The sequence below is a fragment of the Tamandua tetradactyla genome, chromosome X, assembly GCF_023851605.1.
Source record: "Tamandua tetradactyla isolate mTamTet1 chromosome X, mTamTet1.pri, whole genome shotgun sequence".
Classification (NCBI taxonomy): Eukaryota; Metazoa; Chordata; class Mammalia; order Pilosa; family Myrmecophagidae; genus Tamandua; species Tamandua tetradactyla.
Window position 1 is genome coordinate 48,662,186 of NC_135353.1, and position 25,992 is coordinate 48,688,177.

A 25,992-nucleotide genomic window follows, 5' to 3' on the forward strand; every position below is an offset into this window, starting at 1 on the left:
AGTTGGGAAGTCTGGCATGCTTTGGCTGAATTCTCTGCTGAGGATCTCATAAGGCTGAAATCAAAGGCTCTCATATGGAGGCACTGGAGGAGAATGTGCTTCCAGGTTCATGACCTCCTCCATCCGCAAGCCAGCAAGGGAACTTGGAATCCTTTTTGGCTTTAAATCTCTCACTTCCTCTTCTGCTTCCACCCTGAAAAATTTCTCGGCTTTAAGGGCTCAAGTGATTAGATTGGGCCCACCCAGAAAATCCAGGATAGGGTCCTTAACCTTAATCACATTTACAAAGTCACTTTTGCCATGTAAAGTAACATACTGATAGAGTTCAGGGATCAGGGAATGGACATCTTCAGGAGGCCAGTATGCCTACTACATCCCTGGAAACAGGAATCAGTGGTAAGGAAGGATGGGGTAGGGGACTGGCGTTTGTATTACAAACCATCTAGTGCTCTTTGGCTTTAAAAATTATGTACATATATTATTTTGGTCAAATAAAAGCTAAACAAGTCAAATTCAATGACCGAATTTTTAAGTATGAATCCAAATGAACTCTAGTTTAGATAACACGTAAAATATAATCACCATATAAGTAATCTGTATTATAGACAGTTCATTTTTATGTTTCTAGGCAAAATGGCCTTCAATCTGCAAAGCATGTTAAGAAATATTTGTCAGGCACAACCATGCTCAGGTCACTGGCTTTGTTCATGAAAATCCTAACTTGAGTGGACCACAGGACTTTTTCAATATATCAATTCCTTTGCTCTTATCGTTGTATTAAAGAGCCTGTTTGTCTGGTTATTTCTAGCAGTTACTGCTAATAGTGTTACTTCCTGTTGCAGGAGTAGGAGGTGACCAGAAACATATTTTCTTGACTGGGAAACAAGAAGTCATTATCTCAGCCTTGATTGAATGCCAGAATTAATACAGCTAATCTAGTCCGACTTTCTCATTTTTTTTTTTTTAACGTGCATTGTCTGGGAATCGAACCCAGGTCTCCCGTATGGAAAGCGAGAATTCTACCACAGAACCACCTGTGTACCCCAACTTTCTCATTTTACAAGTGAGAAAACTGATGCCCAGAGAGAAGGGGCCTGCCCATTGTCACAGAACTAATGTTCATAGCAAAGACTCTCAGTTCTAAATGAGCTCCCCAATTTATTGCCAATGAAATGAGTCATGGATGGCATAACCGATTTTTAAGTCTGACATCTTAATTTTACAAATGGGGAAGCAGACCAAGACAAGGAGAGAGTCCCAAAGTCTTTGGAACTCCTAAATTCGAATCCAGGTTTCCCCACGCTGTACAAACTAGCCTCTCTGTGACTCACCTTTCTTACCAAAATTCATACATAGATGTTCTTGTATAGATGTTTCTTCGTTTGCTGTTCATTAAGACTGTTTTCAGAGACTTTAAACATTTTCATTCTTTATAGTTTTCACTCACTATATTATACAGCTTTCAGGCTGACCCGTTTTCCAATTCTGAACTCTGTGGTCTTTGACATAGAACTCAAGCATTTTTTTTTTTTTTTTTTTTTTTTTGCATGGGCAGGCACCGGGAATCGAACCCAGGTCTCTGGCATGGCAGGCGAGAATTCTGCCACTGAGCCACCATTGCCCACCAGAACTCAATCATTTTATGCCTCAGCTTTTTCAATTGTAAAATGAAGGTAATAAGGCAATCCATAAGATTGCCATGGAAATTAAATAAAATAACCCATGTTACTTGGTATGTAGTAGTTACTTAAGTATTAATTCTCTTTTTAAATAATGATCTGCCTATTAAATGTAGAAAACTAGTAGTGAAGTATTTTCCTTTTGCTAATAGTAAATTAAATATGTAACAATTAGGAAGTACAGTTAAAGGCTAAAGAGTCTTCGGGAATAAACCATTTTGGGGATCAAGGTAAAAAACATCTAGCACATCTAAATGTCAGGAAAACTCCTCGCTTGCTTAAAGTAAAAAATACCAAGATTTAGCTACAGTATTGGCAAAAAAAACTTGATTGCCTGACCTAATCATTAGTGCTTAAAAGAAAACAGAATCTCTGATATAAATGTTACTGTTCCTTTGTTTTCTTATATAACTATTAATGTTGTAGTAACATAATATGCTATTAATGTGAGATAAAGTTGAGCTAGTAAAAGACCAGCACTTCATATAAACAATGAAATGATAAATTACTCTGGAAAGTAAATGTGCTTTGATCACTCTGAGTCCCTTCCCCTGAGACGAAGTGAACATGTTTGTGGCTACAGGAATTTGTTTTCCACAGATCATATAGAGATATACTACCTTAAAGATCCTCAATTAAATATTTTCTATCATAGTATCAGTGTTGATATGTTAAGAATTAGAAGGAGGTTTCTTATAGAAAACACTACCTGGAGATGGATTACCAGAATTTTCTTAGACAGTTCTAGATACTTTTGTAAATAACCTGGCCAAGATCAACCCCCCACCCTCATCCTAGGATTTGGATCCTATAAAAATTAAAATATGATTTGGCTAAAGATACACTCCTAGGGCTTAATGCAAATATGGGAAAAAACGTCTGTGGCAGGCATTCAAACCATTTTGCTGTAGTTATAGAAAATAAAAACCTACATAACCACCTTTTAAGACAGTGTTATTGAAGGTTAATTTTTTAATCTCAAAACTAATGTGCTAATATGACTAACTTGTAATCAGAGGTCCCCTAACACTTATACACAGCAGTCTCCTTACACGCATTACACTCTAAGCTTAAAATTAGAAAGGACCAGCTCTCCATTTCCTTTATTATAAATACAATTTATCAAATACTTGTCTCTTTAGGTGCTGCTTGCAAAGGCTCTACTGTTACTAAACTAAGTGCATGTTCAGAAAATTTAGGCACACCCAGAACAGCAGGGAAGTTTATAATAAATGATTATAAGTTAAAATAGCTGCCTTGGAATTTTTTTCACAATGTTTATTCAATACGAATTTCTCCGCCACCCACTCCCGATAACACATTACCCAGAATAAGACTAAGGAACACATTTGGGCGACATATAAAATGATACATCATGTTTATTTCACTCAAGCTTTCTTATAAGAAGTTGAACAAAATGATCCCTAGTTGAAGACATTATCAAAAATGTTCTTAACAATGTTTCACGTATCCCTTCAATGCCCAGAAGTAGAAAAAAAGATCTAAATGAAAGAATAAAAATGACCATTTTTAGAGTGGGTTTACTTAGCATTCAGAGAAAAATCCATACGGGTTAGATATAAAATAATAAATGAGCCCACTAGTTTCCTACAGGTGATGAGAATCCCACTAATGTGCTGAAGTCTCTAAGACCTCTTAAGCAATTATAAAACAGCAATAGGTACTTCCACAATTCACTGCCCCCCTTTTCTCTTGCTATTTTAACTGCTAAAAGAGGAGGAAGGAAACAAAATACAATTCCCCCACTTCTAGGCCGTGTGACTGCCAGCACCAGTAGTTCCTTAGGCAATGAGAATTCCAAAGCATCCCCATCCCCCAACTGCCATCTAAACAGGGAAACTGTAAAACTGCCTTTGGGTGAGGCATTTAGGTGTTTTGCCTCCCAGAATCATAAAATGCCTGTGTAGGAAGTAACCTCGTTTCTACAGAGGGAAACCAAATATTCCTTCTAGAGAACAAAAGAACAAAGTGGAACATCCATTTTGCCTGTCTCCCAGCCTCAATAAAACTTCAAAAATAAAAGTGCAAGGAGGAAACAATTTACATATACCATTGCCTTGAACTCCAAATCCTTCAGAAAAATGGGCACAATGATCTTCCACTATGGTGGAAGCATGTTGCCACTTTTGCTGAAACTTGTGGGGAGCAGGGATTTTGGATCTCCCCTTCCCAAAGAGCAGGAATTGCAAGTAGCATCATTTTATTAATAAGAATAGGTAAACGTTCCCAGAACTTTTGATATAAAGTTCTCAAGTTTTTACCAGTAATATGAGTATGTTTGTGTGAGAAGAGAGACACTGGGGAAGGGGGACCTCTTATTTCTCATACTTCTTTAAATTTGTAGAAATTAGAAGGAGGATATGAATATGTTGTGGGGATGGGTGACAATGAAACCCTAGCATTTGCAAAAGATGACCACAAACATTGGCGGCTTGGATAGTTGTTGATCAATACAAGACAGAAAATCTACTCAGTAATCATTTGTGGCAGTAAGGGAAAAGAGGACTCCTAGGGCCTATTTTGAAAAGAAAGAGGAAAAGACATTTATTCTTTTTTCCTTAAGCAAACAGCAAAGTTCTCAGTGAAGATAATACCTCATTTCTGTTTAGAAAACATGTAGAGAAGCATTAAATGTGGAAAACCCTCAAACAATTGTGTACTCACACAGAAGTTACAAAATATGCAACAGTTCGTCATTATTTCTCAGTTTACTCACACTTTACCTGAGATGCAAGTTACCCTTGTTCCTCTAAATACTTTGATTTTCAATGAAAGGTGAAATGCAGGCTATAATAAGGGGAAAGAGGGAGAATGCAAAAGGGAAAATCAGGTGGGGGGTGAGGAATTGCAAAGTCTGGAAGACGACTCATGGAAGGTGGTAAGCACCAAGGAGCACCAACTCAAGTGTGAACCTTTTAAGGGAGTACATGTCTCACACCTGGGGTCAGAACACAAGCCGGGCACATAGTAAATACATGATTTGAGTAGCTGAAGTGAAGAAAAGTAACACATTTTTAGATTACGTGATTTAAACCTTAATACTCAATGAATCATTCTGACTCCTGACTTCGTTGCTTTTAGAAGCCTGAAGTGGCTTTTGAAAGAGTTTGGTAATGAGGCTGTCTCTGATTTTTCTGTAGCTGTCATCATCACGGCAAATACTTATTTCTGGGGGCTCTGAAAGCAGGAAAGTACTTCTGAAGGGGATGATGGTTCTGAACTAATAGCTGTAGACATTACTCAATACATCCTCAAAAAACAGAACAGATTAGATCAATTTTGCTTGCAAGATGTTCTCTGTGATTCAAGCTCAGTATTAGCATTTCCCACCCAAAATGAGTTCCCCCAAACAAATAACACATGGTGGTGCTGTCTGACAGAGAGAATACAAAGCAGGCATACAGCTCAGGAAGTTTCCACAACTCTCAATAATATTAACTCGACTACCATTATAGCTTTTTGCTTTATCCCCTAGTTTGAAGCCTTCACACAAGATGTTGGCTTTTATAATTCAATGAGAATGACTCCACTCTTTTCTCCAAAAGGCTCATTATTTTTAGTTTCTTGATGCACGACTCAACATGAAGATCTGTGGCTCTTATGAGCTGCCTATTTTTAAGTGGTCCAGTAGTTTCCGTTTCCGTTTACTAAGTTCCAAGATAACAAATGGAGAATGGGATGAATCTTCACAAGATCGCACTGAAGGTAAAAAATAAATTATTCCAATCACTGAGACGCTCTCTCCAAGTTTTCTATAAGCACTACAGAGTCAGTTTCTTCTTTGGTTTGCTTTTCATAGATGTCATACTTCTTCCAGTGCTGAGAGGGAAGAAAAAACAAATACACAATGACTCTTCTAAACAATGTTCTTTCCCGGAGTGCTCTCAACCAATGCTTATTTTTAGGTTTGCCTGCATGGGCCCATGAGTATGTTTTCCTGCCCCTTTTTTTTTTGACCTAAGAATCTTCATCTGTTTGAACACTTACTGAAACAAAGTAAGCAGGAATTAACACTAATAGGAGAAAAAAGCATGGGATGTTACATGATGTTGAATGGTTGTCTGGAGAGATAAACCAATTTGGACATTTCCAAAACCGGAAACAAAGTCTTTTTTTTTTGGCGGAGAGGGGTGGGTGCATGGTTCAGGAATATAACTCGGGTATCCAGCATGTGGAAACAAAGTCTTTTAAAAGGGTGGCATGCTCTTTTTACTTCAACTGTTTCATTTGGACATTCATCCTTACCTTTATTATTTTTTTTGACCACTCAAATTTGACATTTTCTCCAGAGATATAATAGGCTCAATAGCTAACTAGCTTCTAGGTGAATGGCAATATATAAGAAGTCCCAAAAGTCTTAGAGCAATTAAAACTTTTAAAAGACACTTTATTAACAGTTTTATCTAACATCATTTGCTAGAACAGGAAATTAGGCATAAGGAAAGCTCATCTTGAATCTAATTCAAGTGTGACTCTTCTGATGAAAGCCAATCTCCTAGTCCTTGCTTTCTTTACTTGTAAATCAGGGAAAATGGAGACACCTGAGCTCAGTCCCCTCCTTTATAAAATAAAGACATTAGACTAAGCCAGAAGTCAGCAAATTACGGTCCAGCTGGATGCTTGTTTGTATAAATAAAGTTTTATTGGAACACAGCCATGCTCATTTGTCTCTGTATTGTCTATGGCTATTTTCATGCTACAAAGGCAGAGCTGAACTGTTGGGACAGAGACTGGATGGCCCACAAAGTTGAAAATATTGACTATCTGGACCTTTATGGAAAAATTTTGCTGACTCCTGCACTAGATTATCTCTAAGCTCCTTTCCTGTCCTGCTGTTCTTATGGTTTTATAAACCTACGGGTTTATAAAACCTACGGGAGAAAGGAGACAGAGGAAAAACAGAAGCAAGAGCCATAATGACTATTCACTGCCTCGGGTCGTGCAATTGGAGATGTACTGAGTTATCTGTGTATAAAGCAAATCAGGAGCATTCTGTCACAGATGACTTGGGAAACTGCTTACCATATCCAAATTATTGTATATAAATTATTTAGCCCTGACACACCTAGCCACAATGGCTGCAATTAAAAATACTGACAATTCCAAGTGCCAGTGAGAATGCAGAATTACTGGATCTCTCATATACTGTTGGTGGTGATGTAAAATGGCACAGCCATTTACAGTCTGACAGTTTCTTATAAAATTAAACATACACTTACCACATGACCCAGAAATCCCACTCCCAGGTATTTACCCAAGAGAAATTATTTACACGAAAACCTCTAAAGGAATGTTTATAGCAGCTTTATTCATAATAGCTCTGTGCTAGTTTGAAAGGATGTATGGACCCTAGAAAAGCCATGTTTTAATCAAAATCCCATTTCGTAAAATGGCAGAATAATCCCTATTCAATACTGTATGTTTGAAACTGTAATCAGATCATTTCCCTGGAGATGTGATTCAATCAAGAGTGATTGTTAAACTGGATTAGATGACATGTCTCCACCCATTTGGGTGGGTCTTGAGAAATTTCTGGAGTCCTATAAGAGGAAACATTTTGGAGAATGAAGGAGATTCGGAGAGAGCAGAGAATGCTGCAGCACCACGAAGCAGAAAGCCCATGAGCCAGCGACTTTTGGAGATGAAGAAGGAAAATGCCTCCCAGGGAGCTTCATGAAACAGAAAGCTAGGAGAGAAAGCTAGCAGATGATGCCATGTTCGCCATGTGCCCTTCCAGCTGAGAGAGAAGCCCTGACTGTGTTTGCCATGTGCCTTCTCACTTGAGAGAGAAACCCTGAACTTTATCGGCCTTCTTGAACCAAGGTATCTTTCCCTGGATGCCTCTGATTGAACATTTTTATAGACTTGTTTTAATTGGGACATTTTCTCAGCCTTAGAACTGTAAACTAGAAACTTATTAAATTTCCCTTTTTAAAAGCCATTCAGTTTCTGGTCTATTGCATTCTGGCAGCTAGCAAACTGGAACAAGCTCCAAATTGGAAAGAACCAAAATGTTCATCAATGGATGAATCGATAAACAATTTTTGGTAAATCCATATAATGGACTATTACTCAGCAGTAAAAAGAAATAAACTGTCTTACACACAATGAACATGGATGACTCTTAAATGCATTAAGCTAAGTGAAAAAAGCCAGATTGAAAAGCTATATATGACATTCCAGAAAAGGAAAAACTTTAGGGACAGAAAAAAAGATCAGTGGTTGCAACAGTTAATGGAGAGGGTTGACTGCAAAGGGTCACAAAGGAACTTTTGGTGGGGATGATGGAAATACTCTGTATCTTGATTGATGCAGCAGTTACATAAGTGCCGACATTTGCTAGGACTCCAACTGTTCACTTAAAAAGCGTGGATTTTATTGTATATAAATTACACTTCAGTAAACCTGATATTAAAAAATATGAAATGGGGCGGGCCGCGGTGGCTCAGCGGGCAAAGTGCTTGCCTGCTATGCCGGAGGACCTCGGTTCGATTCCCGGCCCCACCCCATGTAACAAAAACGGAGAAACAGAATACAATAAAACAAGAAAATGTTTAAAAATGTTTCCCTTTCCTCCTTCCTTCCTTCCTTCTATCCTTCCTTCCTTCTCTCTGTCTTTCCTTTAAAAAAAAAAAAAAAAAAAAAAAAAAAAAAAAAAAAAATATGAAATGCATGGACTTCAAATAAAATAATCTGAAACAATTATATAACCTTGAAATCATGGCTTATTCAATAAATGGCCCTAAAACAACTGGCTAAGCATTTGAAAAGCAAAGTTATAAAATAAATTCCTGGTGATTAAAAACATAAATGTAATAAACAAAATCAAAACAAATAAGTAGTAGAAAAAATTATAGTGTAACAATTATATAAATCTTGGGTAAGGAAAGGCTTTCTACATATAAAAAATAAAGGAAGATTTGACTAAATATAAGAGAAAAAACACTTTTGAACATCCTTAATCACCTAAAAGCCATTCTGAAAGGGCACACCATAAACCTTGGAACATCAACCCAGAATGACTAACGACATCAAGACATGTTCTAGTAAAACTAAAGGACTTCAAAGAAAAAAAAAATCTTTTGATAACCAGGCAAAAAGAACAATTGTTTTAAAACAGAAAGAAAATTAGATTGTCAGCAGATTTGGTAACATTACATTCCAAAAGAAATGGATGGCAGATTGAAGATCCCTAAGGCAAGAAAATGTGAGCCATGGGTTTTATATGCAGCCAAAAGGACTTTATCATGTAGCATACTCCATCAACATGCAGGTAAATCAGGAAATGTTGGTCCCATGAGCCCTTCCCAAGGAATCTTTTAGAGCTTCAGAGAACAAAAATGACTGGAGAGACATCAACATAAAGCCTGGTAGTGACTTTTAAATGTATATAGCCACAAGCAGAAATAAGATTAAATGAGGGCAATAAAGGAGACAATATAGAAAATAATGTCTACATGTACTAACAGTGTAGAAACCAGACAACTTAAAAAATTGGGAGAGAATGGGGAAAGCTATAGAAAAAAATTGCTCTTTTCAATAATCATTGAACATTTTACAATTTATATAAAGGTCAGAAACTCCTTCAGTTCCATCTGTTTATTCCCATCCATTACATTAAAAAATTCAATATCATAATTTTATTAAAATTTATCATACATGTGACTGTGACTGTGAAAACCTGTGTCTGATGCTCTTTTTATCTAGGGTATGGACAGATGAGTAAAAAATATGGATAAAAAATAAACAAATAATAGGGAGAACAAAGGTTAAAATAAATTGGGTAGATGGAAATACTAGTGGTCAGTGAGAGGGAGGGGTGAAGAGTATGGTATGTATGAGTTTTTTCTTTTTTCTTTTTTATTTCTTTTTCTGGAGTAATGCAAATGTTCGAAAAAATGATCATGGTGATAAATATACAACTATGTGATGATATTGTAAGCCACTGATTGTATACCATGTATGGAATGTTTGTATGTTGTTTTATCAATAAAAATATTTTTAAAAATTAAAAAAAATTACTGTACAACATGATTGGTTAAAAGTGTGGACTGGAGAATTGGATGCCAGGGGTTCAGATCCCAGCCCTACCACTTGTAATAAGGTTGGATCCTACCTCTGCTAGGTACTAGCAAGTTACACATGATCCCACTGGTGCTTTATTTTCTTCATCTGTACAATGAAGATAATATGGATCCACCTCAGGATGGTAATGAATCAATGACTAAAGTGTTTCAAAGAGTGTCTGGCACAGAGTAAAGGTTCAAACATATGCACTACTGTTTTTGTTGTTGCTATTACTCTATTTATGAATTAAAGTATTTTGCTAAATTGTTTATATAACGTTAAAGATGGTTATGGCTAGGTGATAGGCTTAAGAGTGATTTTATTTTTCTTTTGACCGTCTGTATTTGTAATTTCTGTATAAAATTAACAAACCCTGAAAATTACCCTTTCACTGGTTTCTGATCATTAGATCCAATGTTTAGCTGTGTTGCCCAAGAAAAAAATAAGCATGTGTTTCAACATCATCAATACTACAGCTGAAATGGCGTCTAAGAACATATCAGTCTTTCCAATTGCCCTTTTTCATTCCTAAAACCCAGATTATGCATTCATTTTCACCCTTCATCAGGACTGTGGCCTCTTTTAGAGCACTAACTTAGTTCTACAAACATGTCCATTTAACGCAAATGGAACAAATGAAAATGCTCTGACCTAGTATTCAATTTTATGAATTATATGCCAGGCTAATTTTTAAATTGCTTGTAGAAAAAACATAAAACCACAATACTGTCATTCTATGATTCAATCCTTAAACTGCCAATTTTTTTAAACAAGGTAATCAAAGATAGGATAGTGGCCTCAGATGAAATCATCAACAGATGGAAAAATAATCTAATGAACAGAGAAAAAAAAACACAACTAGCTGGTTTTTAGTTGTTAGTCATTTGATCTTAGAAAGACAGTTTTCATATTTTAAAGAAATAAATTTAGTAGTATAGTGAAACATCAAGTCTCAATTTAAAATTACTTTCAAGATTTCCTAAGATATTTTCCAAGGTGAATTTTCCATAGAAATGAAGATGATTTCATGCACCTAAGCATCATGCACAAACACTGACCTTTTGTATACAAGCCAACCATTTTCATGCCCCAATCTGCTTTAGATTAACATTCAAAATAGGAGGATATGCAATCTGCATTGTAGAGTTCCACCCCTTAAAATCATAGCAGATTAAAAAAAAAAATCATAGCAGCTTAAGTTTAGAGTTGCCTTACAGCCCAGCAATCCCGTTTCTCAGGACATACCTGGAAGGTCTGAAAGCAGAGACACAATCAGACATTTGCACACTGATGTTCACAGCAGCATTATTCATAATTTCCAAAAGATGGAAACAACTCAAGTGTCCATCAACAGATGAATGGATACATAAAATGTGATATATACATACAATGGAATATTATTCAGCAGTAGGAAGGAATGAATTTCTGAAGCATGTGACAATATGGATGAACCTTGAGGACATTATGTTGAGTGAAGTAAGTCAGACACAAAAGAACAAATATTTTATGATCTCATTGATATGAACTAATTATAATATGTAAACTCATAAATACAGGATAAAGGTTATGAAGATATAGAATGACATTTTATGTTATAAAAATAACATAAAATACAGAATAAAGGTTATGAAGATACAGAATAAGGCTAAATAATGGGGAATGGTTGCTTAATATGTACAGAATGTTTAACTAGGGGGAACATAAACATTTGGAAATGGACAGAGGTGACAGTAGCACATTATTGTGAGAATAATGAATAGTGTTGAATGGTGTGTAGGTATTATGCAAAGGGGAAGTTTAGAGTCATGTATGTCACCACAAGGAATAAAACATTGGAATGTATACTGCAGTGAATCTTGTGGTGGATAATATCTGAGATAATCCATACAAATATTTAAAAAATTCTTTCATGAACTCGAGCAGATGTATGGCACTATTATAAGGAGTTAAGAGTAGAGGAGTAAATGGGAAAAATGTACCTATTGCAATCTAAGGACTATAGTTAACAGCAATATTTTAATACTCTTTAATCAAAAGTAACAAATGTACCACTCCAACACTATGGGTTAATAATACAGGGAGATAAGCATGTGAGGATTAGTGTTTCCTTTTTGCTTTTTATTTCTTTTCTAGAGTAATTAAAATCTTCTAAATTTGATCATGGGGGCTGTATGCACAACCATGTGATAAGACTGTGAACCAATGATTGTATACTTTGGATGGTTTCTACGTGTGTAATATATCTCAAAATTGCACTTTAAAAACTAACATGATACAGAATATAGGGGACTTAGAGATACACAGAAGCTAGAGATGGGTGAATGGTCAGCTAATGAGGTTGAGCTCAAATGTAAGGGAATAGATAGAAGTGAAGGCAGTTCACTAGTGGATCTACAAGTAATATTATCATATTGAAGGTGAACATGATTGAAGGGGTTGTGTAGACCTCTGTGTCCCACTGATTAACACGTCAAATATAAATAAGTTCTTGCATGAACTACTTCAAAGGTATAATTCTTGTACAAAGAGTGTTTAAGTTCAGGATATGGGGAGAAACTGCTATTGCATGCTATGGGCTACATTTAATAGGAAAAAATCAGTAGTACCACAGCGACACCAGGGGTAAATAATGGGGGGAGGGACAAGAGTTAAGGGGATGTTTAAATTTCCTATTTGGTGAGGGTATGTTTATTGGTTATCTTTCTCTTGAGAACAATGAAATTATCTAAAATTGAGAGTGTTGATGGACTGTGGATTTTGGACATTATACATGATGTCTGATAAATGGAGGTGGCTGAACATGACGAGCAGTCTCACCACCCTCCCCCTGTCTGCGTGGGACATGACTCCCAGGGGTGTGGACCTTCCTGGCAACGTGGGACAGAGATCCTGGAACGAGCTGAGACTCAGCATCAAGGGACTGAGAAAAACCCTAGAATGAGCTGAGAATTAACATCAAGGGATTGAGAGAAACTTCTCGACCAAAAGAGGGAAGAGTAAAATGAGACAAAGTGTCAATGGCTGAGAGATTCCAAACAGAGTTGAGAGGTTATCCTGGAGGTTATTCTTACGCATTAAGTAGATATCACCTTGTTGTTCAAGATGTAGTGGAGAGGCTGGAGGGAATTGCCTGAAAATGTAGTGCTGTGTTTCAGTAGCCATGTTTCTTGATGATGATTGAACAATGATATAGCTTTCATAATGAGACTCTGTGAATGTGAAAACCTTATGTCTGAAGCTCCTTTTAGCTACTATATCAACAGAAGAATAGAACATATGGAATAAAAATAAATAATAGGGGGAACAAATGTTAAAATAAATTCAGTTTGAAATGCTAGTGGTAAATGAAAGCGAGGGGTAAGGGCTATGGTATGTATAGTCTTTTTTTTCTCTATTACCATTTTATTTCTTTTTCTGTTGTCTTTTTATTTCTTTTTCTAAATCGATGCAAATGTACTAAGAAATGATGACCATGCAACTATGTGATGATATTAAGAATTACTGATTGTATATGTAGAATGGAATGATATCTAAATGTTTTGTTTGTTAATTTTTTTTAATTAATAAAAAAAGTTAAAAAAAAAATGGAGGTGGCTGAAGGATGCACTGACTGAGAAGTAGACTGGCAAATGATGGTGTATCCATATGATAGAATGTTGTGCTACTACAAAAAGGAACGAAGTTGTGAGGCATGCAACATTCAGAATGAACCTGTAGGACATTTGATGAGGCAATAAGCCAGAAACAAAAGAGCAATTATCGTGTAGTCTCCTTTAGAAAATGCTTATAGGAAAACAGGGGCCTAGATTGTAAGCTTTTATAGCAGTCACATTTGTTCTGGAGTGGTAATTGTTATTTCTGGATTTTGAGAGGCTCTTATATATATATATATAAACTGGTATTTAGAGATAAGAATGAAGCTGATCAGATGAGGATTAAGGTAATTCAGAACACAGGGTTAAGGGAGACATTGTCTACATTTTAGAACCTCACCTACTCTTTGAGACCAAATGAAGAAAAGTTTATTTTGTCAAGAAACTAAATTTTCTGTAGCACATACTCTAACTCAACCTGTCTGGATAGCTCATTTAAACAACCAAAACACAGGGAGCCCAGAATAAGAAGGAGGACCTTCAAGCCTGTATAGCTTAATGTAATGCCAGGATACATCCTAGAATATACTAAGCAAATAATCAAAAAGTATTGGGGAAAAATAGTATTGGCAAAGTCCCTTGAAGGATGGGAGAAAAAATATGGAATTACTCAACTTTACCTACAGGGAAACCCCTGATACTGTGTCAAACACTAGGGACACCCACATCAATAGGCCAAGCCCTTGATCTTGAGATTTACTCTTGTGAAACTTATTTAGGTAGCAGAGAAGCTTAGGCTACCTATAGGGATGCCTAAGAGTTACCTCTGTAGGACCTCTTCTGTTGCCTCAGTCTCTCTACATGATTTCACTTGCAGAGTGAGGTCCTACAAGGACATCACATCCAGGGGTGAATGTCTCTTTGGTGGCATGGAAGATGACCCCCAGGGATGAGTCTGGCCCTGGCACTATAGGATCAACAATGCCATCCTGACAAAGAGGAGAAAAGTATAACAAATAAGGTATCAGTGGCTGAGAGAGTTCAAGGAAAGTCGAGAGGCTACTCCAGGGATCACTCTTACACAAGCTTCAGTTAGACATTCCTACCTATCATAACTTGCCAAACCCCAAACAAATCATTCCAGCCAACCCTAAAGAACACCTAGGGCAATATATAAGATTCTACAAAGGTTCCATGCACTAGGGTAACTTTCCAGAAACCTACAAACTCAAGATGGGTCCCTGGACAAGATAAATCCTGAAATCCAGAGGGTCCAACCTCTACAGAAAATCAACTAGTTCCATCCCCTATTCCATATTATCGACAGCCCCTTCCAACATGAAAAAGTTAGAGTTGGCATAGCCCAAATACCCCTAAAGAGTGAGAGAAAGATCAAACGTGATAGTGGAGTCATACAGAGAAGGTAGGGTTTAACAAAGGAATTATGATTGCTGAATCATTATATTGATATTTCTTTTAGTCTCCAGTATCTTAGAGAAACTAGAATAAAACCCTAAAATCGTGGAATTGTAACCCATATCAAACTCTGAAATCTGTTCAACATCTAATTGTTGCGATGTACTTTGAAATTTATTGCTTTTATGTTTATTGTTATTTTTCACAAAAAAGAAAAAAAAAGAGAAGGACTATAACAGAGAAATAGGATTTAACAAACTAGTATGGCTGCTGAATCATTATACTGATGTTTCTTTTGATCTCTAGTGTCTTCGAACAGCTAGCAAAAAAATGAAAAATTTGGTATTTTTCATTTTCCCATTTTTGGTTTGGGAACTGTAACCCTATACTAAACTTTAAAATCTGTTCTGTAACTACTTGTTAAAATGTACTTGGAAATTTATTGTTTTTTTGTATATATTTCACAATAAAAAGAAATGTTAAAAAATTATGACAGCTTAAAGAAAAGCAAGTTGAGTGTGATGTGGAGGTAGCTACTAATCCAACTTCTCACTTTAAAATGGATAATTAAAAGGAAGAAATTAAATATTTCTGGCAGAAAACAGACTTCTGAATTTCAGAACAACCAAAGAGCCCAGCTGCTATGAAAACCAGTGCTTCTCAGAAAAATGCTTTACTTATAAATGTAGATGAAATGACAGAATGGAAAAATCAATATTTCACCACCCCTACTAAAATTACTGATTCAGTCAAGAATATCAACTGGCATTAAAAATAACTAGCTGAAGAGTTGATGGGGTACCTCACAGGTGGGGAACAAGTGTAGAATTCACTAGTAGGGAACACTGTGTCATCACCGAAAATACAATGGTCAATCTTACCTTTGCTAATGGTGGGACAACTGGATAATATGTGTCTCCTGACATTTGGGATAGTTAGAAAAACTTGGATATGGACTAAGCATCAGATGATATTAAGGAATGATGAATTTTTAAAGTGTGGTAATGCTATTTTGGCTATGTAGGAAAGCGTTCTTTGTTTTAAAAGATACATGCTGAAGTAAAAACACACACAAACAAAAAAGCCAGCAGTATCTGGAAGTCAGCTCCAAGTTAAAAAGCTGCTTTCCAGTTAGGAATGCAAAACTGGCACAGTACTGAAAATATAACTGATTTCCAAGATGTGTAGGGGAGAAAAGATACATTTTTATGGATGAAAAAGAAATGCAGATACTGAGGAGAGGCAATTCCCTCTTCACCCCCACACCAGTAGCCAAATTAGTCACAACGAAAAGCAAGCAGCAAAGCAATAGGAGGAGATATTGTTGGCCAAATTGTTACTACAGTGATGAACGAAACATTGTCAAAACACTAGAAAACTTGAGAACTATAATGAAAATTTATTTGGGGCCACACCTAAGTAAGTTTTTTTCAGGACATTGATTAATGGTGTAGTGTAGAAGAAAAGAGTATCTAGAAAAGGCATAGATTATTTCTTGGTTTAGGAGTGAGCAACTTTGGATTAGAATGGGTTCTAATTCAGGTTCAGCAATTAACATTCCAGTGTGACAGTCCTTGAGAAACTTCTCTGTGGTCCCCAATGTCCCCATTTCTAAGGTGCAAATATCTGCCTTATTAGATGACTTCTAGGGCTGTGTTCATCTATAATCTGATGATTCTAGAACTAAAAGACTAGTTTTTCTGTTGCATATGCAGTTGAATTTGTGAGGACTGCTGCCATGTAAAGAAAGCGGATTGTTCATTTGGTTAAAGAGTAGACATAATAAAAAAAAAAAGTAAACATAAAAATTTGTTCTCTTACCTTTTCCCCTGTCTGCCAATTTTTATCATACATTTAGATTTAAAGCACTGATTTAGTTTAATGGTCTAGAACCACCACAAACAAAAATACCTTATGATTTTAGCAGTCCATCTTGTCAGTATATCTGCCTCACTAAATTATAGAATTATCTGACTCATCGGGACAAAAACAACATATTACCCCCTAGACAGTAAAATTAAAAAAGCAATTTTCTCATCTCTGAGAAAGATAACTGATCTGATTTTGCTGTCAATGTTACTATCATTCACTCAATCACCCAGACCTAAAAGCTTGAAATTATTTTTTACTCTCCCCAACTTTCATCAACTACATAGAGTCACCAAGTTATATCTGTTTTCCTTTAATAATGTCTCTTACATCAATCTCCTCTGCTACTACCTAAGTTCATGTCCCTCTTCTCAGACCTTTTGACTGCAATGTTCTCTTTTTTCTCTTAATGACTTGTACAGACTTTTTTTTAAAACCATAAAATACATGCTAATTATAGGCAATTTGGAAAAAACAGAAAGGTAGAGAGAGAGAGTAATATCAATTACCCACAATTTTTCTGTCCAGAGATGATCATTTTGACTCATTTCCTTCCAATCACTATTCCATGTGTATATTAATGTTATTTGTAAAAATAAGGATTATAATATACTACAAATTCTACCTGATTTTGACTCTCAAAGTGAGCATTTTGCTATGACATTAAATGCTTTGAAAACCCAACTTTTAACTTTTTAATTAATCCTCCATTGTTGATGCTTCATTCGTTTTAAATTTTTCATGTTAAAAACAAGTGCTACTTTGACCATCTTTGTGCTATTGTTGGATTACTTCCTTAAACTATATTTCTAAAAATATAATTACAGGATCAAGGATTCTTGTTAGATTTTGCCAAGTTGTTCTCCAGAAAGAATAGATGCCATTTTACAGTCCCATCAGTAGTGCACAAAAAGTGTCAATTTCCCACCCACTTGTTAACACTATTATCACTTTTTAGAAATTTGTTAGGATGAAAATTTATATCTACTCAATGTTTTGCTTGGCAAGTCTTGTCTATATTAGTGAGTTCAAACATGTTTTCACAGATATTGGGCATTTGTGCCATAACATTTTAATTAGCCTCTACTCTGGTAAGAAGGGTAGAAAATTGAAATGCCTTTCAGTGGCCTGGCATGTTAGGTCAATGTGTGAACCCACAATAGTTAAAATAACTGGGAGTGGAAGGGCCTGTGAGGATTGGAGAGTGTGTGTACTACCTAAAACTCCAAATTGAAAATTTTTAAATACATCATGCTGGTGTATTTAAAAAAAAACTCGATACAGAAAAAGGCTAGGGGCCAAGATGGCAGCTTAGTGAGGTGTGGGATTTAGTTCATCCTCCAGAGCAGCTAATAGCCAGTAACAGTACAGAGAAACTGCTGGGACCATGTCAGTGACTGGACACACAGTGTACACCAGTCTGGACAACCTGAACCAGCTGCGAGCCCACCCAGAACTGTGAGTCTCCAAAGCCATGGCGACCGGCGCCCCTACCCCACAGCCTGCTTCCCAGAAGGAAAAGAGAGTTTACTAGCAGCAGGGGCTGAGCACAACCAAATTCCAGTTGTGGAATTAATTAACAAATTCTGACTACCAAAAATATGGCCCCAGTTCAGCTGAATCTTGAGTAAAAGCGGAAGTCGCTGGGTTTTGCCCCGACAGAGGAAGCAGGGCTGATGGAAAAAGAAAAAGAAAAAACAAAGGTTTTTTGGATTTAAAAAGGTCTGGACCCTAAAGGAAAGGAGGGGGCACATAAGACCTGTAGATACACAGAGCAACTTACCAACTTAAGGTCTTGATTGGCAAACCCGAGGAATGGAGGTCCTGCTCTGAAAAGGATTTTTCTCTTTCGTTTTGGTAGCTGTGCTTCTATGGCTTGACTGCTCTTTGGTTATAGCTGCAAGGCTTCTTGGGCTCCACTGCCTCAGGCATAGACAGAATTAAGCTTGTCTGAGTGTTTGGCTGGAGCCTGTGCCTTCTCCAGGAGAGGGGTGGGGCCCACTCAGGTGGAATCCCTCCCTCAAGGAGTTCAGACCCCAGGGTCTGGAAAAGTGAAGCAATTAAAACCAGATTACAACCTCTCCTCTGTCTCCACTACGCCCCCAGCAGGGAGAGTGTGCTAAGTTAAAGGTACCGTATCACCTTATGCTGGGGGGACCTGCAGGCAGACAAGCACCACATACCAGGCAGGATAGGAAAAACACAAAGTCCAGAGACTTCATAGGAAAACCTTGTAACCTGCTGGGTCTCACCCTTAGGGAAAACTGATGCAAGTGACTCTTTGCTCCTGACAGGAGGCCAGTTTCGTCTGGGAAAATCTGGCTGGGGTCTATAATACCTAAGTAGACCCTCCATAGGGGGGAAAAGCACCATACAGGCAGGGCAAGAAACAAGAAAACAAGAAATGAAAAATTCTGATCTGATAAACAATACCTAAGATAGAGGTCCAGAATAAGCTGAACTGAATGTCAAAGAACACATAGACAACAAAGTCATCCAGCCAGAAAATCCTACATAAAAAAAGGGAAAACAATCTAAAGAATAAACTATTCAAGGTAATTAAATGCCTAGACGCCAACAAAAAAACACAAATCATACTAGGAAAATTGAAGACATGGCCCAGTCAAAGGAACAAACCAATAATTCAAATGAGATACAGGAGTTAAAACAATTTATTCAGAATGTTCGAACAGACATGGAAAACCTCATAAAAAATCAAATCAGTGAATTGAGGGAGGATATATAAAGACAGCAAGGGATGAACAAAAAGAAATTGAAAGTCTGAAAAAACAAATCACAGAACTTATGGGAATGAAGGGCACAGTAGAAGAGAAGAAAAAAACAATGGAAACTGACAATGTCAGATTTCAAAAGGCAGAAGACAGGATTACTGAACTGGAGGATGGGACATCTGAAATCTGACAAGCAAAAGAAAATATAGGGAAAAGAATGGAAACATATGAACAGGGACTCAGGGAACTGAATGACAACATGAAGCACACTAATATACATGCTGTGGGTGTCTCAGAAGGAGAAGAAAAAGGAAGAGGAGAAAAACTAATGGACGAAATTATCACTGAAAATTTCCCATCTCTTATGAAGGACTTAAAATTACAGATCGAAGAAGTGCACTGTACCCCAAACAAAATATATCCAAATAGACGTATTCAAAGACACTTACTAATCAGAATGGCAGAGTCAAGGAGAAAGAGGGAAAAGCAGCAAGAAAAATCCATGACATACAAGGGAAGCCAAATAAGACTACGCGTAGATTTCTCAGCAGAAACCATGCAGGCAAGAAGACAGTGGGATGACATATTTAAATTACTAAAAGAGAAAAATTGCCAACCAAGAATACTATATCCAGCAAAATTGTCCTTCAAAAATGAGGGAGAAATTAAAACATTTTCTGACAAAAAATCAGTGAGAGAATTTGTGGCCAAGAGACCAGCTCTGCAAGAAATACTAAAGGGAGCATTAGAGACAGATAGGGAAAGAAAGGAGAGAGAGGTGTGGAGAACAGTGTAGAAATGAAGACTATGAGTAAAGGTAAAAAGAAGGAAAATTAAATATGACATATAAAGTCCAAAAGGCAAAATGGTAGAAGAAAGTACTACCAGTATAGTAATAACACTAAATGTCAATGGATTAAACTCCCCAATCAAAAGACATAGACTGGCAGAATGGATTAAAAAACAGGACCCATCTATAGGCTGTCTACCAGAAACACATCTTAGACCCAATGATAAACATAGGTTGAAAGGGAAAGGTTGGGAAAAGATATTTCATGCAAATAACAATGAGAAAAGAACAGGAGTAGCTAAACTAATATCCAACAAATTAGCCTTCAAATGGAAAACAGTTAAAAGAGACAAAGAAGGATACTATGTATTAATAAAAGTAACAATTCAGCAAGAAGACATAACAATCATAAATATTTATGCACTGACCCAGAATGCTCCAAAATACATGCAGCAAACATTGAAAAGAGAAATAGACACATCTACCATAATAGTTGGAGACTTCAATTCACCACTCTCATCAATGGATAGAACATCTAGACAGAGGATCAATAAAGAAACAGAGAATTTGAATAATACAATAAATGAGCTAGATTTAACAGACATTTATAGAACATTACACCCCACAACAGTAGGATACACCTTTTTCTCAAGTGCTCATGGATCATTCTCGAGGATAGACCATATGCTGGGTCACAAAGCAAGTCTCAATAAGTTTTAAAAGATTGAAATCATACAAAACACTTTCTCAGATCATAAAGGAATGAAGTTGGAAATCAATAACAGGCAGAGTGCCAAAAAATTCACAAATATGTGGAGGTTCAACAACACACTATTCAACAACCAGTGGGTCAAGAAAGAAATTACAAGAGAAATCAGTAAATATCTCGAGGCAAATGAAAATGAAAACACAACATATCAAAGCTCATGGGATGCAGCAAAGGCAGTGCTAAGAGGGAAATTTATTGCCCTAATGCTTATATCAAACAACATAATAAAGGGAATTTTTGAAAAACCCACAGCTAACATGTCATGGTCAGGTTCATGTGTCAACTTGTCCAAGAGGTGGTACCTGTTTGTCTGGTTGGGCAAGTGATGGCCTGTCTGTTGCGATGAGGACATTGCATACAATCAAATCATGATCATGTCAGCTACATCCACAGCTGATTCCATTTGTAATCAGCCAAAGGGGAGTGTCTTCTGCAATGAGTAATGCTTAATCTGATCACTGGAAGCCTTTTAAGACAGGTTCTTCCTGTTTCAGCTAGTGAGCCTCTCCTGTGGAGTTGGTCCAGACTCTCTGTTGGAATCATCAGCTTCACAGCCTGCCCTGCAGATTTTGGACTCTATGTTCCCGCGGTCATGTAAGACACTTTTATAAATTTATATTTGTGAGTGTTCCCTGTTGATTCTGTTTCTCTAGAGAATCCTAACTAATCCAGATCATAAAGGATTGAAGCTGGAAATCAATAATAGGCAGAGGGCCAGAAAATTCACAAATATATGGAGGCTCAACAACACACTCTTAAACAACCAGTGGGTCAAGGAAGAAATTACAAGAGAAATCAGTAAATATCTCAAGGCAAATGAAAATGAAAACATGACATATCAAAATTTATGGGATGCAGCAAAGGCAGTGTTAAGAGGGAAATTTATTGCCCTAAATGCCTATATCAAAAAAGAAAAAGAGCAAAAACCAAGGAATTAACTGTCCACTTGGAAGAACTAGAGAAAGAGCAGCAAATTAACCCTAAAGCAAGCAAAAGGAAAGAAATAATAAAGATCACAGAAGAAATAAATGAAATTGAGAACATGAAAACAATCGAGAAAATCAACAAAACCAGAAGTTGGTTCTATGAGAAAATCAATAAGATTGATGGACCCTTAGTGAGGCTGACAAAAAGAAGGAGAGGATGCAAATAAATAAAATCAGAAATGGAAGAGGAGACATAACCACTTACCCCATAGAAATAAAGGAAGTAATGAGAGGATACTATGAACAACTTTATGCTAATAAACTCGACAATGTAGATGAAATGGACAACTTTCTAGAAAGGCATGAACAACCAACACTGACTCAAGAAGAAATTGACAACTTCAACAAACCAATCACAAGTAAAGAAATTGAATCAGTCATTAAGAAGCTCCCCAAAAAGAAAAGTCCAGGACCAGATGGCTTCCCATGTGAATTCTACCAAACATTCCAGAAAAAATTAGTACCAATCCTGCTCAAACTCTTCAAACAAACTGAAGAGGAGGGAAAGCTACCTAACTCATTCTACGAAGCCAACATCACTGTCATACCAAAGCCAGACAAAGATATTACAAAAAAAGAAAACTACAGACCAATCTCTCTTATGAATATAGATGCAAAGATCCTCAACAAAATTCTTGCAAATCAAATCCAACAGCATATTAAAAGAATTATACACCATGACCAAGTAGGATTCATCCCAGGTATGCAAGGATGGTTCAACATAAGAAAATCAACGAATGTAATACACCATATCAACAAATCAAAGCAGAAAAACCACATGATCATCTTGATTGATGCAGAGAAGGCATTTGACAAAATTCAATGTCCTTTCCTGTTGAAAACACTTCAAAGGATAGAAATAGAAGGGAACTTCTGCAACATGTGTAATACTTAGATTCAGTTGTCAACTTGGCCAGGTGAAGGTACCTAGTTCTGTTGCTGTGGACGTGAGCCAATGGTACGTGAACCTCATCTGTTGTTCATTACATCTGCAGTCGGCTAAGAGGCGTGCCTGCTGTAATGAATGATATTTGATTTAATTGGCTGGTACTTAAATGAGAGCGCTCAGTGTAGCACAGCCCAAGCAGCTCAGCATACCTCATCTCAGCACTTGCAGCTCAGCCCAGGCCTTTGGAGATGCAGAAAGAAATCATCCCGGGGAACGTTGTTGGAACCCAGAGGCCTGGAGAACAGGCCAGCAGGGATCACCCTGTGCCTTCCCACATAAGAAAGAATCTCAGTTGAAAGTTAGCTACTTTTCCTCTGAAGAACTAACGAAATAAATCCCCTTTTATTAAAAGACAATCCATCTCTGTTGTGTTGCATTCCAGCAGCTAGCAAACTAGAACAACATTCTGGCAGCTAGCAAACTAGAACAACATAACAAAGGGAATTTTTGAAAAACCCACAGCTAACATCATCTTCAAAGACTTTTGAAAACTTTCCCCCTAAGATGAGGAACAAGACAAGGATGTCCACTACCACCACTGTTCTTCAACATTGTGTTGGAAGTTCTAGCCAGAGCAATTATGCAAAAAAAAGAAATATAAGGCATCAAAACTGGAAAGAAAGAAGTAAAATTCTCACTGTTTGCAAATGATATGATATATATGTTGAAAACCCTGAAAAATGCACAGCAAAACTACTAGAGCTAATAAATGAGTACAGCAAAGTGGCAGGTTATAAGATCAACACTCAAAAATCTGTAGTGTTTCTATACAGTAGTAATGAACAATCTGAGGGGGAAATCAAGAAACGAATTCCATCTACAATTGCAACCAAAAGAATAAAATATTTAGGAATAAATTTAACTAAAGAGACAAAAGACCTATACAAAGAAAACTACAAGAAATTGTTAAAATAAATCACAGAAGACCTAAGTAGATGGAAGGGAATACTGTGTTCATGGATTAGAAGACTAAATATAGTTAAGATGTCAATTCTCCCTAAATTGATTTACAGATTCAATGCAATACCAATTAAAATCCCAAAAAGTTACCTTTCAGAAATAGAAAAACCAATAACCGAATTTATCTGGAAGGGCAGGGTGCCCCGAATAGCTAAAAGTATCCTGAGAAAGAAAAATGAAATGAGAGGTCTCAGTTTAAGGTGTATTATGAAGCTACAGTGGTCAAAACAGCATGGTACTGGCATAAAAATAGATATACTGACCAATGGAATTGAATAGAGTGTTCAGATATAGACTCTCTCATCTATGGACAATTGAATCACCTGGGACAGAACAGTCTCTTCAGTAAATGGTGCCTAGAGAACTGGATATCCACATGCAAAAGAATGAAAGAGGATCCATATCCCACACCCTATACAAAAATTAATTCAAAATGAATCAAAGACATAAATATTAGGTCTAAGACCATAAAACTGTTAGAAGAAAATGTAGGGAAATACCTCATAAATCTTATAATAGGTGGTGGTTTCCTAGACCTTACACCCAAAGCACGAGCATTGAAGAAATAAATACATAAATGGGAACTCCTCAAAATTAAACACTTTTGTGCATCAAAGAACTTCATCAAGAAAGTAAAAAGACAGCCTACAGAATGGGAGACAATATTTGGGAATGATATATCTGATAAAGGTCTAGTATCCAGAATATATAAAGAGATTGTTTAACTCAACAACAAAGACAGGCAGCCCAATTACAAAATGGGCAAAGACTTGAACAGACACTTGTCAGAAGTGGAAATACAAATGGCTAAAAGGCACATGAAAAGATGTTCAACTTCCCTGGCTATTGGAGATATGCAAATCAAAACCTCAATGAGATATCATTTCATACCCACCAGAATGGCCATTATCAATAAAACAGAAAATGACAAGTGCTGGAGAGGATGTGGAGAAAGAGGCACACTTATCCACTGTTGGTGGGAATATCAAATGGTACAACTGCAGTTTGGTGGTTCCTCAAGAAGCTAAGTATAGAATTGCCATATGACCCAGCAACACCACTGCTAGGTATCTATTCAGAGGACATGAGGGCAAAGACACAAACAGACATTTGCACACCAATGTTGTTAGCAGCATTATTTACAATTGCCAAGAGATGGAAACAGCCCAAATGTCCATCAATAGGCGAGTCACTAAACAAGCTGTGGTATACACATACGATGGAATATTATGCAGCTGTAAGACAGAATAAAGTTATGAAGTATTTGACAACATGGATGAACCCTAAGGACATTATGCTGAGTGAGATTAGCCAGAAACAAAAGGACAAATACAGTATGGTCTCACTGATATTAACTATAACATTAATGAATGAACTTGGATAATTTCAGTTAAGAACAGAGGTCATCAGGAGATAGAAATAGGGGTGAATATTGGGTAATTGGAACCGAAGGGATACAGATTGTGCAATGGAACTGACTGTCAAAGTTCAGAAATGGATAGGAAAATACTACCTAACTGTAATACTATAATGTTAGAACGCTGAATGTGAGAATGATAGAGGGAGGAGGCCTGGGGGCACAAATGAAATCAGAAGGAAAGATAGACAATAAAGACTGAGAAGGTATAATCTAGGAATGCCTAGAGTGTATAATGGTAGTGGCTAAATGTACAAATTTAAAAATGTTTTGCATGAGGAAAAACAAAGGAATGCCAATAATGCAGAGTGTTGAAAATAGTTGGTAATTAATATTTTAAAACTTTAACTTATGTGTGAGACTAAAACAAAAAATGTTTATTTGGTACAAAATTTATATTTCGACTAGTGCATTTCCTAACATAACTTATGTGGACACCTTAATTGAACACCATAAGTACATGGAACCTTGAGTAGGGCATGAGATTTTGTACATTTGTCCAGAGTGATGCCTCGATAACCCCCAGAAGGATTTGAACAGTGAATAAAAAAGTATTTGCAAAGTCCCCTTGGGGGAATGGTGAGAAAGGGGGAAATTTCAACTTCCCCAAGTGGAGAATTCTTGATATTCTCACAAGTAGTGGGGACAACCAAAGCAATAGGCTGAGTCCCCAGTCTTGGGGTTTGTTCCTATGAACTTAACCCACAAATGATTGGCTAAGCCTACTTAAAATTAGGCCTAAGT

The 25,992-nt window shown here is 36.8% G+C and overlaps 1 protein-coding gene across 1 annotated transcript in view; it reads right to left on the reverse strand.

Annotated features, from left to right (window-relative positions):
* Window positions 1–3,034: 3,034 nt before the first annotated feature.
* Window positions 3,035–25,992, reverse strand: part of IL13RA1 (interleukin 13 receptor subunit alpha 1) — a 70,356-nt gene continuing 47,398 nt past the window's right edge. The window contains exon 11 of the mRNA XM_077145390.1: window positions 3,035–5,519. Coding sequence (XP_077001505.1) covers window positions 5,427–5,519 — 93 coding nt within the window. The 3' untranslated portion in view covers window positions 3,035–5,426. The remainder of the gene's footprint in view (window positions 5,520–25,992) is intronic.